General features: G+C 42.1%; 1 protein-coding gene across 1 annotated transcript; it reads left to right on the top strand.

Annotated features, from left to right (window-relative positions):
• Nucleotides 1-9,413: 9,413 nt before the first annotated feature.
• LOC112833408 (non-histone chromosomal protein HMG-14) lies at nt 9,414-9,859 on the top strand. Its single transcript, XM_025884569.2, has one exon. The coding sequence runs from the start codon at nt 9,414-9,416 to the stop codon at nt 9,717-9,719; it is 306 nt and encodes a 101-aa protein (XP_025740354.1). The 3' UTR covers nt 9,720-9,859.
• Nucleotides 9,860-15,248: the final 5,389 nt, after the last annotated feature.

Raw genomic sequence — 15,248 nt, 5'->3', positions numbered from 1 at the left:
TAAAACGTGGTCTCTGCCTTCAAAAGCCTCCCAAATTGGTTGGAGGAACCAACTCATAAACACATCATCCAATTCCTTGTGATGAGAGCTCTACCAGACAGATGCATACAGGAAGGCGAGGCCCAGAGCTGGAGCTGGAGGAGTGGGTGCAAGGGGATGCTGCAGATCTTGGGGATAGCTATGCAGATGCCTCCTCAAAAATGAGAGGCAGGGGGCACCTGGGTGGCTCAGTCTGTTAAGCCTCTGACTCTTGATTTCGGCTCAAGTCTTTTTTTTTTTTTTTAAGATTTTATTTGTTTATTTGGGAGAGAGAGAATGAGAGAGAGAACATGAGAGGGGGGAGGGTCAGAGGGAGAAGCAGACTCCCTGCCGAGCAGGGAGCCCGATGCGGGACTCGATCCCAGGACTCCAGGATCATAACCTGAGCGGAAGGCAGTCGACCAACCAACTGAGCCACCCAGGCGCCCTCGGCTCAAGTCTTGATCTCAGGGTCGTGAGATAGAGCCCTGCCTCTGTGCTCAGCGGGGCATCTGCTTGAGATTCTCCCTCCCTCTCCTTCCGCCCCTCCCCTCCACCCACATGTTCTCTTTCTCCGTCTAAAATAAATAAATATATCTTTAAAAAAAGAGAAATGAACAATACTAAACTGCAATGTCTAGGAATACACACTTGGTGACGAATCTTACAGTAAGAATAAGGAAATGATTACTATCAGGATATGGACAGTGGTTTGGCCTGGTGTGGCCTGCTCTAAATGTTTCTCAAGCCAGTCAGCCCTCACAGAAAATCACATCCTCTGGTGGGGAGGGAGTGTGTTATAATTGAAATCGGACACGTAGAGGGCTTCCAGGATGACCGATAAAGTTCCATTTCTTAACTGGGTGTGTTTCAAAGATACTTGCTTTATAAAAATAAGAAAAAACACAATTAACTTGAACTGCTCTTTGCTTTTTAGAAATGTAATTAATGGGGCGCCTGGGTGGCTCAGTTGGTTAAGCGACTGCCTTCGGCTCAGGTCATGATCCTGGAGTCCCAGGATCGAGTCCCGCATCGGGCTCCCTGCTCAGCAGGGAGTCTGCTTCTCCCCTTGACCTTCCTCCTTCTCATGCTCTCTCCCTACCATTCTCTCTCTCTCTCAATAAATAAATAAAAATCTTTAAAAAAAAAAAGAAATGTAATTAATATATATGGTCAATGCCCTTCAACCAAAGACCACCAAGAACACACCTGTAGTGAAGCAAGCTGGGTTTATTAGTCATTGCTGTGAGGGAGAACGCACACCATAGGAAACTGTGGGGTGTCTCAATAAGAGGAATGTTAGAACTTCTTACACAATTTGGGCTTTGGGTGAGTAATTTAGGGGGGGTTAGCTCTCGATTGGATGCTGTTAGAAAGTGGAGACAATTCTATGATTGGGTATTTTATGGGTAGCACTGTGACCTAACTTCTACCTATGCTTAGACAAAATTATGAAGTGGCCTTGTTTTTTTTTCCATTTTTAAAAATTTTGGTAAAATACATATAAATGAAATGTACCATCTTAACCATGTTTAAGTGTACAGTTCGGTGATATTAAATACATTTATAATGCTATGCAATCATCCCCACCATCCATCCCCACAACACTTGTCATCTTGTAACTCTAAACCTCTACCCATTAAACAAAACTCCCTATTTTCTCCTTCCTGCGGCCCTTCTACTTCTGTCTCTACAAAAAGTGACCTTATTTGTTTCATTTTATCATGTTCTCAGAATAACCTTGTATGATGTTGGTGTTCTGTAAGAAAAGAGCCAGAGAAGAGGGGAACAAAGGAGACTGTGAGCATTAGACCAACCTGCGATAATAGTGAGGTCCAGCTGTGATCAGTATATTATTTCCAGCTATTGGGGGCTGTTCTTTCTCGGTCCTCCTTTTGGGTCAAGTGCAGACAAAGTTAGGTCTTAGGACATTCATTCCATTATTATATCCAGATTTTCATCATTGCCAAGGTTTTGCAGATTAAAATAAATTTGCTGATTAAGAAGAACATCCACTGAATGTCATCTTTTTTTTTTTTTTAAAGATTTTATTTATTTATTTGAGAGAGAGAGAATGAGAGACAGAGAGCATGAGAGGGAGGAGAGTCAGAGGGAGAAGCAGACTCCCCGCCGAGCAGGGAGCCCGATGTGGGACGCGATCCTGGGACTCCAGGATCATGACCTGAGCCGAAGGCAGTCGCTTAACCAACTGAGCCACCCAGGCGCCCTCCACTGAATGTCATCTATAATTGACCCAGGATTCATCTTTTCTTCTTCTGTTGTAGGATGAGTTATTGGACCATCTGATGTGACGATGGCTGTCCTACCGATGGTGCCCTAGTGGTTCTTAGGATTCCAGATAGGCTATATAGGCCAATTGTAATATAGGCAATTATCAGAATCAAAATGACTATTAGTCTTTTGATAGGTCTGGAAGCCAAGGTCCTAGATTATGAAATCCAGGCAATCAAAACGTGTCCCAAAATCAAGTTGGCCTATTTTAGAGAGTCATTTTCTTTTTTGCCTTACAGTATTTCCACAGATGCAGCAGGGAGTGTTTGCTATAACCCAAATTTCCCCTTGACTGATTTACAAGGGAATCATGGCTATACAATTATCTCTGACAACTCTAGCTAATGAATTTAGACCAGTTTGTTTAGAACAGAAGTGTGGTGATATAGAACTTATGATAGGTCAGCGACAAGCTTTGAACTTTTTCTACTTGTACTAGTCCTATTGTTGTTGCTGGTGGAGTGCACATGAAGAGGGAATCAGTTATCCCTTCTGGAATGTCTCCTGAATAATCTATGCTTGCCTCATTTTGGGGGCTTCTGAGTGTCTTTTAAGGGAAGCATGTATACTTTAGTGTCTGTAAAAATACAGGCACATGAAAAGATGCTCGACCTCACTCATCATCAGGGAAATGCAAATCAAAACCACGGTATATCACCTCACACCTGTCAGAATGGCTATTACAAAAAGACAAGAAATAACAAGTGTTGGCAAGGATGCAGAAAAAAAGAAACCCTCATGCACTGTTGGTGGGAATGTAACTTGGTACAACTACTATGGAAAACAGTATGAAGTTTCCTCAAGAAATTGAAAATAGAAATTACCATAGGATCTAGTAATCCCACTCCCAGGTATTTATTTGAAGAAAACAAAAACACTAACTCAAATATACATTCCCATATTTGTTGCAGCATTACTTAACAATTGCCAAGATATGGGGGTACTTGGGTGGCTCAGTCAGTTAGGCATCCGCCTTTGGATTCTGTCGTGATCTCAGGGTCCTGAGATGGAGCCTTGCATCGGGCTCCCTGCTCGGCAGGAAGTCTGCTTCTCCCTCTCCCTCTGCCCCTCCCCTCTGCTCATGCTCACACACACACTGTCTCTCAAATGAATAGATAAAACCTTAAAAAAGAATAGCCAAAGATATGGAAGCAACCTGAGTGTCCATTGATAGATGAATGGTTAAAGATGTGTGGAACACTACTTATCCATAAAATAAATGAAACCTTGCCACTTGTGATGACATGGATGGACCTTGAGGGCATTATGCTAAGTGAAATAAGTCAGATAGTGAAAGAGGAGTACTGCATGATTTCACTTACAAGCGGGATCTAAAAATCAAAGCAAACAAATGAAACAAAATTCAGACTCAGAGAAAACAGAGCTGTGGTTGTGAGACAGGAAGGGGATTAGGGGTGTGAAATGGGGAAGAGGATCAAGAGGTACATACTTCCAGTTATAAAATAAATAAGTCATGGGGATGTAAAGTGCAGCAGAGGGAATATAGTCAATAACATTGTATTGACTTTGTATGGTGGCAGAAGATAACTAGACCAGTTTGTAATGTATACAAATGTTGAATCTCTGTGTTATAAACATGAAACTAATAGAATATTGTATGTCAATTATACTTAAAAAAACAAAACAAACAAACAAACAAAAGAAATACTATGTATTTCTGTGGAAATGTAAAATGATGTTGCTACCTTGGAAAATAGTTCCTTAAAAAGTTAAACCCAGGGTCACCATATAACCCAGTAATTCCACTGTTAGGTATATACCCAAGAGAACTGAAACATATATCCACACAAAAATGTGTACATGGGTGTTCATAACACTGTTATTCATAATAACCTAAAAAAGAAATAATTCAAATATTAATCACCTGATGAATGGATAAATAAAATGTGGTATAACCATACAACAGAATACTCTTTCTCTCTCTCTCTCATGTAAATAAATAAAATCTTAAAAAAAAGCTAGTTTCAAAAAATAAATAAATAAAAAATTTTAAAAAGTAAAAGCTAGTTTCATTAATCTTTTCTATTATTTTTCTGGTCTTTGTTTTGTTTATTTCTGGTCTGATCTTTGTCTTTTAATTCTGCTAACTTTGGCCTCAGTTTCTTCTTTTTCTAGTTCCTTGGGGTATAAAATTAAGTAGTTTATTTGAAATCTTTCTTTTTTCTTAATGTAAGCATTTATTGCTGCGAACTTCCCTCTTTGAACTGCTTTTGCAACATCACATAGGTTTTGGTGTACTGTGGTCCATTTTCATTTGTTTCAGGGTATTTTTTGATTTCCCTTTGGATGTCTTCTTTGATCCATGGGTTGTTCAGGAGTGTGTTGTTTAATTTCTACATATTTGTTCATTTTTCCCTCTTTCCTCCTTTCAATTATTTCTAGTTTTATACCAATGTGGCTGGAAAAGATACTTGGTATTATTTCAATATCCGTAAATTTGCCATGATTTGTTTGGTGACCTATCATATGATCTATCCTGGAGAATGTTTCTTGTGCACTTGAATAAAATATGTATTCTGCTACTACTGGATGGAATCTTCTATATATGTGTGGTAGGTCTATTTGGTATAAAGTATGGTTCAAGTCCAGTGTTTCCTTGTTGATTTTCTCTCTGGATGGTCTATCCATTGTTGAAAGTGGGATATTGAAATCATCTACTATTATTACATTGCTGTCTACTTTTCCCTTCAGATCTGTTAGTATTTACTTAATATATATTAGGTGCTCTGATGTTGGGTACAATATATATATATTTCTGATTATTATATCTTATTGATGAATTGACCCCTTTGACATTATATAATGACCTCTTTGTCTCTCTTTTTTTTAAAGATTTTATTTATTTATTTGACAGAGATAGAGAGAGAGCACAAGTAGGCAGAGTGGCAGGCAGAGGGAGAGGGAGAAGCAGGCTCTCCCCTGAGCAGAAAGCTGGTTGTGGGGCTTGATCCCAGGACCCCAGGATCATGACCTGAGCCGAAGGCAGCCACTTAACTGACTGAGCCACCCAGGGGCCCATCTTTGTCTCTTGTTAGCATTTTTGGCTTGAAGCCTTGTTTTGTCAAAATACTTATGCTGTCTTTTGGTTTCTACTTGCGAGGAATATCTTTTTCCATCCCTTCACTTTGAGTCTTTGTGTGTCCTGAAAACTGAAGTGAGTCTCTTGTAGGCACTGTATAGTTAGGTCTTGTTTTTTTATTTTTTTATTTTTATTTTTTTTAAGTTTTTTTATTTATTTGACAGAGAGAGAGAGACAGTGAGAAAGGGAACACAAGCAGGGGGAGTGGGAGAGGGAGGAGCAGGCTCCCTGCCCAGTGGTGCGTCTGCTTCTCCCTGTATACCTCTATACCTCGCCCTCTGTTCCTCTCTTTCTCTGTCTCTCTCTCAAATAAATAAATAAAATCTTTAAAAAAAAATCTAGGGCGCCTGGGTGGCTCAATCGTTAAGCATCTGCCTTCAGCTCAGGTCATGGTCCCGGGGTCCTGGGATCGAGCCCCGCATCCGGCTCCTTGCTCAGCGGGAAGCCTGCTTCTCCCTCTCCCACTCCCCCTGCTTGTGTTCCCTCTCTCGCTGTGTCTCTCTCTGTCAAATAAATACATAAAATCTTAAAAAAAAAATCTAACTTCTGGGCGCCTGGGTGGCTCAGTCGGTTAAGCGACTGCCTTCGGCTCAGGTCATGACCCTGGAGTCCCGGGATCGAGTCCCACATCGGGCTCCCTGCTCAGCAGGGAGTCTGCTTCTCCCTCTGACCCTCTTCCCTCTCGTGCTCTCTATCTCTCATTCTCTCTCAAATAAATAAATAAAATCTTTAAAAAAAAAAAATCTAACTTCTGTTTCCCAGCTGCCTTTTCCTATACCCTAAGTTTCTTTTATCTTTATCTTATTTTTTATTTTTCCTACATTGTTTTAAATAAATCAACAAGGTTTCTTTACTTTAGGAAGGACTAAGATTCTTAGTGATTATCATGCTTTTATTATGTTAGTTTTATTTTTTTTAAAGATTTATTTATTTATTTGAGAGAGCAAGAATGAGAGAGAGTACATGAGAGGGTGTTGGGTCAGAGGGAGAAGCAGGCTTCCTGCTGAGCAGGGAGCCCGATGTGGGACTCGATCCCGGAATTCCGGAATCATGACCTGAGCCGAAGGCAGTCGTTTAACCAACTGAGCCACCCAGGCGCTCTTATGTTATTGTTTTAAATATTGCTATTATTATTCTGATTAATGAGGTGGCCAAAATAACATATTCCTTGTTCTTGAGGCCAGTTTGTTCTAACAACTTTTTTTTTTTAAAGAATTTATTTATTTATTTGAGAGAGAGAGAGAATGAGAGATAGAAAGCACGAGAGGGAAGAGGGTCAGAGGGAGAAGCAGACTCCCTGCTGAGCAGGAAGCCTGATGTGGGACTCGATCCTGAGGCTCCAGGATCATGACCTGAGCCGAAGGCAGTTGCTTAACCAACTGAGCCACCCAGGCGCCCTGTTCTAACAACTTTTTTTTTTTTTTTAAAGATTTTATTTATTTGACAGAGAGAGATAGCGAGAGCAGGAACACAAGCAGGGGGAGGGGGAGAGGGAGAAGCAGGCTTCCCGTGGAGCAGGGAGCCCAATGTGGGACTCGATCCCAGGAACCTGGGATCATGACCTGAGCCGAAGGCAGACGCTTAACGACTGAGCCACCCAGGCGCCCTTCTAACAACTTTTTTAACACTGCCTTTCCAAATCCAAAATAATGAAGTATTAAGTCTTTGAGATAGTGGTGGATGGTTATACAACCTTGCAAATGCACTTAATGTCATTTAATTGAACCCTTAAAAATGGTTAAAATAGTAAATTTTATGTTATGTGTATTTTACCACAATTTTTATTTATTTTTTGTAAGATTTTATTTATTTAGGGGCGCCTGGGTGGCTCAGTCGTTAAGTGTCTGCCTTCAGCTCAGATCATGATCCCAGGGTCCTGGGATCGAGCCCCACATTGGGCTCCCTGCTCGGCGGGAAGCCTGCTTCTCCCTCTCCCACTCCCCCTGCTTGTGTTCCCTTTCTCGCTGTGTCTCTGTCAAATAAACAAGTAAAATCTTAAAAAAAAAAAAAAAAAAGAAAAGAAAAATCTTTATACAAAATTAAAAATAAGAACTTGGGGGTCGCCTGGGTGGCTCAGTTGGCTAAGCGTCTGCCTCTGGCTTAGGTCTGATCCCAGGGTCCTGGGATTGAGCTCCACATAGGGCTCTCTGCTCAGCAGGGAGCCTTCTTTTCCCTTTCTCTCTGTCTGATGCTCTGCCTGCTTGTGCTCTCTCTCTCTGTTAAATAAATAAATAAAATCTTTAAAAAATACACTACTTGCTTTTATTTTTTTTCTTAATATTTTTATTTATTTATTTATTTGACAGAGAGAGACATCAAGAGAGGGAATACAAGCAGGGGGAGTTGGAGAGGGAGAAGCAACCTCCTCACTGAGCAGGGAGCCCGATGCAGGGACTCGATCCCAGGACCCTGGGATCATGACCTGAGTCGAAGGCAGATGCTTAACAACTGAGCCACCTAGGCACCCCCTACTTGGCTTTTAAAAATACCCTTTGGAATAAATTCTCATGGCTAGCTCTTGGGAAGACAAGAGTTATGGTTTAGAAGTGCTTTTTAAACTCTTCTCAAGGTTCTAATTGGTATTTTTACATTAGAGTCACAAGATGCTTGAACTCTAGAGTCCTAGAAGCTACTGTGCAACTGCTATTTTGAAAATTGATTCATCAAATGATATTGCAGAGAAAGAAAGTGGATTAATTATTTGAACAACTGATGATCAACTGGACACAGAGAAGGAATAAACACAGCTGTGAAGATCTGGGGACATGAATCCAAATTTAGTGGTCTCTTCTTAGATTTAAAAAAAGGATCAAAAGGGAGATTTTAAAAAGGACAAACAGGGTGCTGCTTCTGATAATAAGTATCGAGGGCATAATATTAGGGCTTATGTTCATTGAAATCATATCAATGTCAATGATAGTGCTGAGAAATATTGTTCTTTTAAATCATAAGACCTGGGAAACTTTGCAGATGCTTAACCAACTGAGCCACCCAGGTGCCCCGGTATCAAAATGTTAATGAGGGAAGTTGAACCCTTACCTCACACCACTTACAAAAATTAACTCAAAATGGATCAAAGAGCTATATATGAGTTAAAATCATAAAACTCCTAGAAGAAAAACACAGATGCACATCTTTGACAGTAGTTTCTTAGATTTGACATCAAGAGGCACCTGGGTGGCTCAGTCGGGTGGACATCTGACTCTTTTTTTTTTTTTAAAGATGTTATTTATTTATTTGAGAGAGAGAGACTGAGAGACAGAGAGCACGAGAGGGAAGAGGGTCAGAGGGAGAAGTGATGCGGGATTCGATTCCGGGACTCCAGGATCATGACCTGAGCCGAAGGCAGTCGCTTAACCAACTGAGCCACCCAGGCGCCCTGGACATCTGACTCTTGATGTTGGTAGGCTTGGGTCATGATCTCAGGGTCATAGGATTGAGCCCTGCGATAGGCTCTGCACTCAGGAGGGTCTGCTTCTCTCTCTCTCTCCCTCTGCCCCTCCCCCCTGATTTTGCTCTTCCTCAAATAAATAAATAAATCCTAAAAAATAAAAAAAGATATGACATCAAAAGCACAACAATAGAAAAAATAAATTGGACTTCATCAAAATAAAAAAAACTTAGTTTTTTTTTTTAAAGATTTTATTTATTTATTTGACAGAGAGACAGCAAGAGCAGGAACACAAGCAGGGGGAGTGGGAGAGAGAGAAGCAGGCTTCCCGCCGAGCAGGGAGCCCGATGCGGAGCTTGATCCCAGGACCCTGGGATCATGACCCGAGCCGAAGGCAGATGCCCAATGACTGAGCCACACACGTGACCCCAAAAACTTAGTTTTTTATTTATTTTTATTTTTTATTTTATTTTTTTAAAAGATTTTATTTAGGGCGGGTCGCAGCAGCTCGGGCGGCGGAAGGAGCGGTGGCGGCCAGGCAGCCCAGCTTGGCGAAGGGTCTCGGCGCGCCGCGGCCCGCAAGCACCCGGCCCGCGCCGCCCCGCCGCCACGATGCCCAAAAGGAAGGTCAGCTCCGCCGAGGGGGCGGCGAAGGAGGAGCCCAAGAGGAGGTCGGCGAGGCTGTCCGCTAAACCTGCTCCTGCAAAAGTGGAAACGAAGCCAAAAAAGGCGGCAGGAAAGGATAAATCTTCAGACAAGAAAGTGCAAACAAAGGGGAAAAGGGGAGCAAAGGGAAAACGTGCTGAAGTGGCTAACCAAGAAACGAAAGAAGACTTACCTGCGGAAAACGGAGAAACTAAAAATGAGGAGAGTCCAGCCTCCGATGAAGCAGGAGAGAAAGAAGCCAAGTCTGATTAATACCATAAACCACGTCTTATCAGTAGTGGTCCCTGTCGCCCTTCTTGTACAATCCAGAGGAATGTTTTTATCAACTATTTTGTAAATGCAAGTTTTTTAGTAGCTCTAGAAACATTTTTAAGAAGGAGGGAATCCCACTTCATCCCATTTTTTAAGTGTAAGTGCTTTTTTTCAAGAGGTGAAATCATTTGCTGGTTGTTTATTTTTCGGTACAACCAGGAAATAGTGGGATATTGAATGTGGGAGGCTTTGATTGTCTTGGGTGTCAGCTCAACATTCCATAGCTGGGGTAGTTTTTATATCCTATAATACCAAGCATACTAAATGGCAATTTGGAGTCGGTCGTGCATTTACTATGTCTTGAATATTTTAAATTACTTCTATTCCCATGTTGTTTTTGGTAGAATTGTTTCCTAAAGAAAACCACTCCTAGATCTTGTCTCTCCCGGTCCGAATTCTTGTGCACTCTGTAACATCTTGGTCGTGGTAGTCCAGGTTTCCTAGTAACTCTGTTAATGTGCTGTGCAAGATTGAGAACTTGAGTATGTAGTATATATGATATCAAATTGTGAATTAATGGGACTTAACAATGTAACAGTGTATCAGCATTTGAAGATCTTGGTACTTGATATACTGTTAAGGAAAATTTGCCTCCAAATTTTAAGCTGGAAGGTCACTGGAATAACTTTTAGAAAAGAATCACAACTACATGGTTTTTTTAGATTTTCAGTACGTATGTTAAGAATTGTGTACAAATTGAAACGTCTGTACTGATCCTCAAAACCTATAAAAAATTAAGAATTTTGTGAAGCAAAAAAAAAAAGATTTTATTTATTTGAGAGAGCGAGAATGAGAGAGAGAGAGAGCACATGAGAGGGGGGAGGGTCAGAGGGAGAAACAGACTCCCCGCTGAGCAGCAGGGAGCCCAATGCGGGACTCCATCCTGGGACTCCAGGATCATGACCTGAGCCGAAGGCAGTCGCTTAACCAACTGAGCCACCCAGGTGCCCAAAACTTAGTTTTTTAAAGGACACTATTGAGAGAGTGAAAAGACAATACACAAAAGGGAAAAAATATTTGCAAATTACATATCTGATAAGAGACTAATATCCAGGGGCGCCTGGGTGGCTCAGTCGTTAAACGTCTGCCTTCGGCTCAGGTCATGATCCCGGGGTCCTGGGATCGAGCCCCGCATCGAGCTCCTTGCTCAGCGGGAGGCCTGCTTCTCCTTCTCCCACTCCCCCTGCTTGTGTTCCCTTTCTCGCTGTCTCTCTCTGTCAAATAAATAAAAATCTTAAAAAAAAAAGAGAGACTAATATCCAGAATATATAATGAAATTTTCAACCCAGTATCAAAAAGACAAACAACCCAATTAATACATTAACAGAAGACTTGAAGAGATGTTTCTCCAGTGAAGATATACAAATGGTCAAGAACACAAAAAGAGGGCGCCTGGGTGGCTCAGTCATTAAGCGTCTGCCTTCCGCTCAGGTCAGGATCCCAGGTTCTGGGACTGAACCCCGCATCAGGCTCCCTATCCTCCCTCTCCCACCCCCCCTGCTTGTGTTCCCTTTCTTGCTGTGTCTCTGTCAAATAAATAAATAAAACCTTAAAAAAAAAAACACAGAAAGATGCTCAATATCATTAAGCACTCAGAAAATGCAGATCAAAATCACAATCAGATCACTTCATAGTCAATAGAATAGCTATAGTAATCATCATCATAAAGAGGAAAATAAAAAGTGTTGGGAGGGTGTGAAAAAATTAGAACCCTTATATATTGCTGATGGGAATATAAAAAAGCAGCGCTGAGGAAAACAGTTTGTTGGCTCCTCAGTAAATTAAACACAGAATTACCATATGACCCAGCACTTGCACTCCTAGATATATACCCAAAAGAACTGAAGACAGGTGTTCAAAAACTTGTACACAAATGTTCATAGCAGCAATATCCACAATAGCGAAGAGATGGAAATAGCCCAAATATCCATCATCTGATTGTTAAATAGAATGTGGTGTGTCCACACAATGGAATATTATTCAGCCATAAAAGGAATGAAGTGCTGGTACGTATTACAACACGGATGAATCTTTAGAATACATTTAGAATACGTAATGAAAACATTATTCTAAGTGAAAGAAGCCAGACACAAAGGCCATGTGTTGTAATAATCCCATTTATATGAAACATCCAGAGTCAGCAAATCCATAGAGACAAAAAGCAGATTAGTGATTGACAGGGGTGGCAGGGAGGGAGGAATGGGGAGTGACTGCTTGATGGATATGGGGTTTCCTTTGAGATGATGAAATGTTCTGGAATTAATGGTGATGGTTGCACAACATTGTAAATATACTAAATGTCACTAGTGGTAAATTTTATGTTACATGTATTTTACCTCAATAAAAATTTTTTTAGGGGCGCCTGGGTGGCTAAGTAGGTTGTGTCCGCCTTGGGGTCAGGTCATAATCCCAGGGGCCTGGGATTGATCCCTGTGTAGGGCTCCCTGCTCAGTGGGGAGTCTGGTTCTCTCTCTTCCTCTGCCCCGCCCCCTGCCCCCGCTCATGCTCTGTCTCTTGTTTTCTCTCTCAGATAAATACATAAAATCTAAAAAAAAAATTTTTTTTTTAATGTACAGAAAAAAAAAAACCTCATAAGGAGTGGGACCCTTGTAGAATGTTGAAGTTGCTCACTTTTGGCCTAAGAACCAATCAGAATCTTTCCCCCATGTCTGTTAGGGCCATTTAGAATCTCTCCATTTCTGTTAGAGCCAATCAAAATCTCCTGCATTGGGCGCCTGGGTGGCTCAGTGGGTTGGGCGACTGTCTTCGGCTCAGGTCATGATCCTGGAGTCCCGGGATTGAGTCCCGCATCGGGCTCCCTGCTCGGCAGGGAGTCTGCTTCTCCCTCTGACCCTCTTCCCTCTCGTGCTTTCTATCTCTCATTCTCTCTCTCTCTCAAATAAATAAATAAAAATCTTTAAAAAAAAAAAATCTCCTGCATTTACTCAGTGTAAAATCTATCAGACCTGCTCAAGCATTGCTGGGAGACTTTCTGAATGAACACAGGGCTCCCTTGGCTGGCAAGTTCAATTCATTCAGTTTTGTCTTTCTGTTGGTCTTGGTATCTTATCAATAGTGCAAATCTCAGCTCCTCCATTTACTGTATGACCCTCAGCAAATGACTTCAACTCCTTGAGTCCACATTTTCTCAACTATGAAATGGGGTAATACTTCCTACCTGTTCTATCGTGTACATGTTGGATATGGTATGATAAAGTTGGTGAAGCTACAGGAGGAAACAGGAATGAGGCTTGGAAGGAAGAAATTTGTATCCATGGGTCTTTGCACAGCACGCAGGTCCACAAGAGAAGGGCCTTGTTACTTGCTTTGGTCAATAGAATGAATTGTAAGTGATGGCGTGCTGGTTCTGAGCACACCGCTGTCCTTTCTTGGGCTCCTGACACCATCAGGTGCAAACCCAGGCTAGCTTTCTAGAGAATACAAGACTGTGTGGAACAGAGAGCAGTCAAGGCCACCTTAAACCAGACAGACCCTGGCCAGCCTTCCTTGAGGAAGTCCAGCAAAGACAAGCCAAGCCTAGCCCAAACAGCAGAACTATCCGACTAATCCACAAACTAGTTAGCTGAATAAATGGTTGTTATTTTATTTATTTTACTTTTATGTATTTTTTATTTTAAAGATTTTGTAAAATTTTTTATTTGAGAGAGACAGAGATAGCGACAGATAGCAATAGAGAGAGCATGAGAGGGGAGGAGAGGGAGAAGCAGGCTCCATCCCAGGACCCTGGGATCAGGACCTGAGCCGAAAGCAGATCCTTAACTAACTGAGCCACCCTGGCGCCCCAAATGGTTGTTATTTTATTTATTTTTTTATTTTTTTAAAGATTTTATTTATTTATGTGACAGAGAGAGACACAGTGAGAGAGGGAACACAAGCAGGGGGAGTGGGAGAGGGAGAAGCAGGCTTCCCACCGAGCAGGTTGCCCAATGTGGGGCTCGATCCCAGGACCCTGGGATCAGGACCTGAGCTGAAGGCAGACGCTTAACGACTGAGCCACCCAGGTGCCCCATCCATCCCAGTTTTTAACATGAGGGATGAGCACAAGGTTGGCATTCCATACATCCTTGTTGATTTCTTCCCTCATAATTTCTCTGTTGGTTGGGTGACTTGGAGCCTCTTATTTTGCTTGTCTGGGTTTACTTTTCTCCTGTTTAAACCTCTGTCTGCTTTTCCACAGGATTGGGTCATAAATAAATAAAGATGTAAATTGCCCTGTTGGGGCTTTTGCTCCTGAGCATTTCTTTCTTTTTTTTTAGAGAGGGGAGAAGGGGCAGAAGGAGACAGAGAATCTTAAGCAGGCTCCATGGCCAGTGCGCAGGCCTGACAGGGGGCCCAATCTCATGACCCTGAGAGGAAGTCACGAGTCAGATGCTCAACCAACTGGTGCCCCAATTCCTGAGTGATGTAAGAGAGATGTTAGGGTTCAAGCCAATCCCAAGAAAGAATTTGTGAGACATCTTTGGTGAAAAAGGGTGTTTTTAATCAAAGCATGGGACCGGACCCGTGGGCAGAAACCTGCACTGGAATTGTGAGGAATGGCCCGTTATATACTTTCAAGTTGGAAGGGGGTTAGGGATAGCTTAAGCCTCCCAGGTATTTTGGAAACAAGGTTTCCAGGATCCCAGGGGGCTAGCTATTGTTAGGTCATTTATTACTATTTAGTAAAAACTTAGTCATGAGACCCTTCAGATGTATATCGGTGGGTCATATGCTTGGAGGATGACTGCCAAAATGTATCTTGGGGGGTAGAGGTAAAGCAAATTTCCAAAGGAATTTTTATGTTAAAGTAGACCTACAGGATCCTGAAGATTGAGCCTAAGATTGCCTTTTGCCCTTAGCAAAGTATTAACATCGAGACAGCTGAGTTCCTAGAAGAATGTCCCTCTGCCTGTTTCAAGGACTTGTCAATGGAAGTAGGAAGGAAAATTAATAATTTTTCTTCTGCCTTTGTTTCCCACATCACTGAGCATTTTTTGGTGGGTCTCCAAAAGAAGACTCAATCTATTTAAGAAAAATGCTGACTTGTGAAACACGCCATGGAATTCTTGGGTTTGTCACCAAATTTGTTTAAAGGCTTTTACCCTGCATGTGAAACTATTCATTGATTTCCCACTTGGCGCTTCTCTTGAAGGGGAAATGTCAGAGATCTCAGGATGTGGTACCCTGGTGCGTGGTAGTGGAGAGCAAGGCATCATGGAGGTATACAACCTGCAGTCATCACCCATTTGGGCTCTGGGGAACACCCAGAAGTGTCCTGAACTCCTAATCATTCTGCACAGCGAGTCTGACCCTTGAGGTATGCTGGGGAAGGATAGCTGGCTTCTAGGTCCCCAGGAGCAGGAGGAACCTGGAAGGGAGCCCACCCTCTGGGCCATCTGCCAGGATGACTTAGGAGGTTTTTTCCATGGAACCCCCTTCCTGCTGACCTCTGGACTTCTGCTTGGTCCC

The sequence above is a fragment of the Callorhinus ursinus genome, unplaced genomic scaffold (genome assembly GCF_003265705.2).
Source record: "Callorhinus ursinus isolate GAN/ISIS: 27379988/994484 unplaced genomic scaffold, GSC_fseal_2.0 scaffold25, whole genome shotgun sequence".
NCBI classification, from domain to species: domain Eukaryota; kingdom Metazoa; phylum Chordata; class Mammalia; order Carnivora; family Otariidae; genus Callorhinus; species Callorhinus ursinus.
The sequence above is the reverse complement of the archived record's forward strand: the minus strand, read 5'-3'. Positions and strand labels throughout refer to the sequence as shown.

Bases quoted from the DNA above. Each gene is read 5' to 3' on its own strand.
- LOC112833408 (XM_025884569.2), top strand. From the start codon at position 9,414: ATGCCCAAAAGGAAGGTCAGCTCCGCCGAGGGGGCGGCGAAGGAGGAG.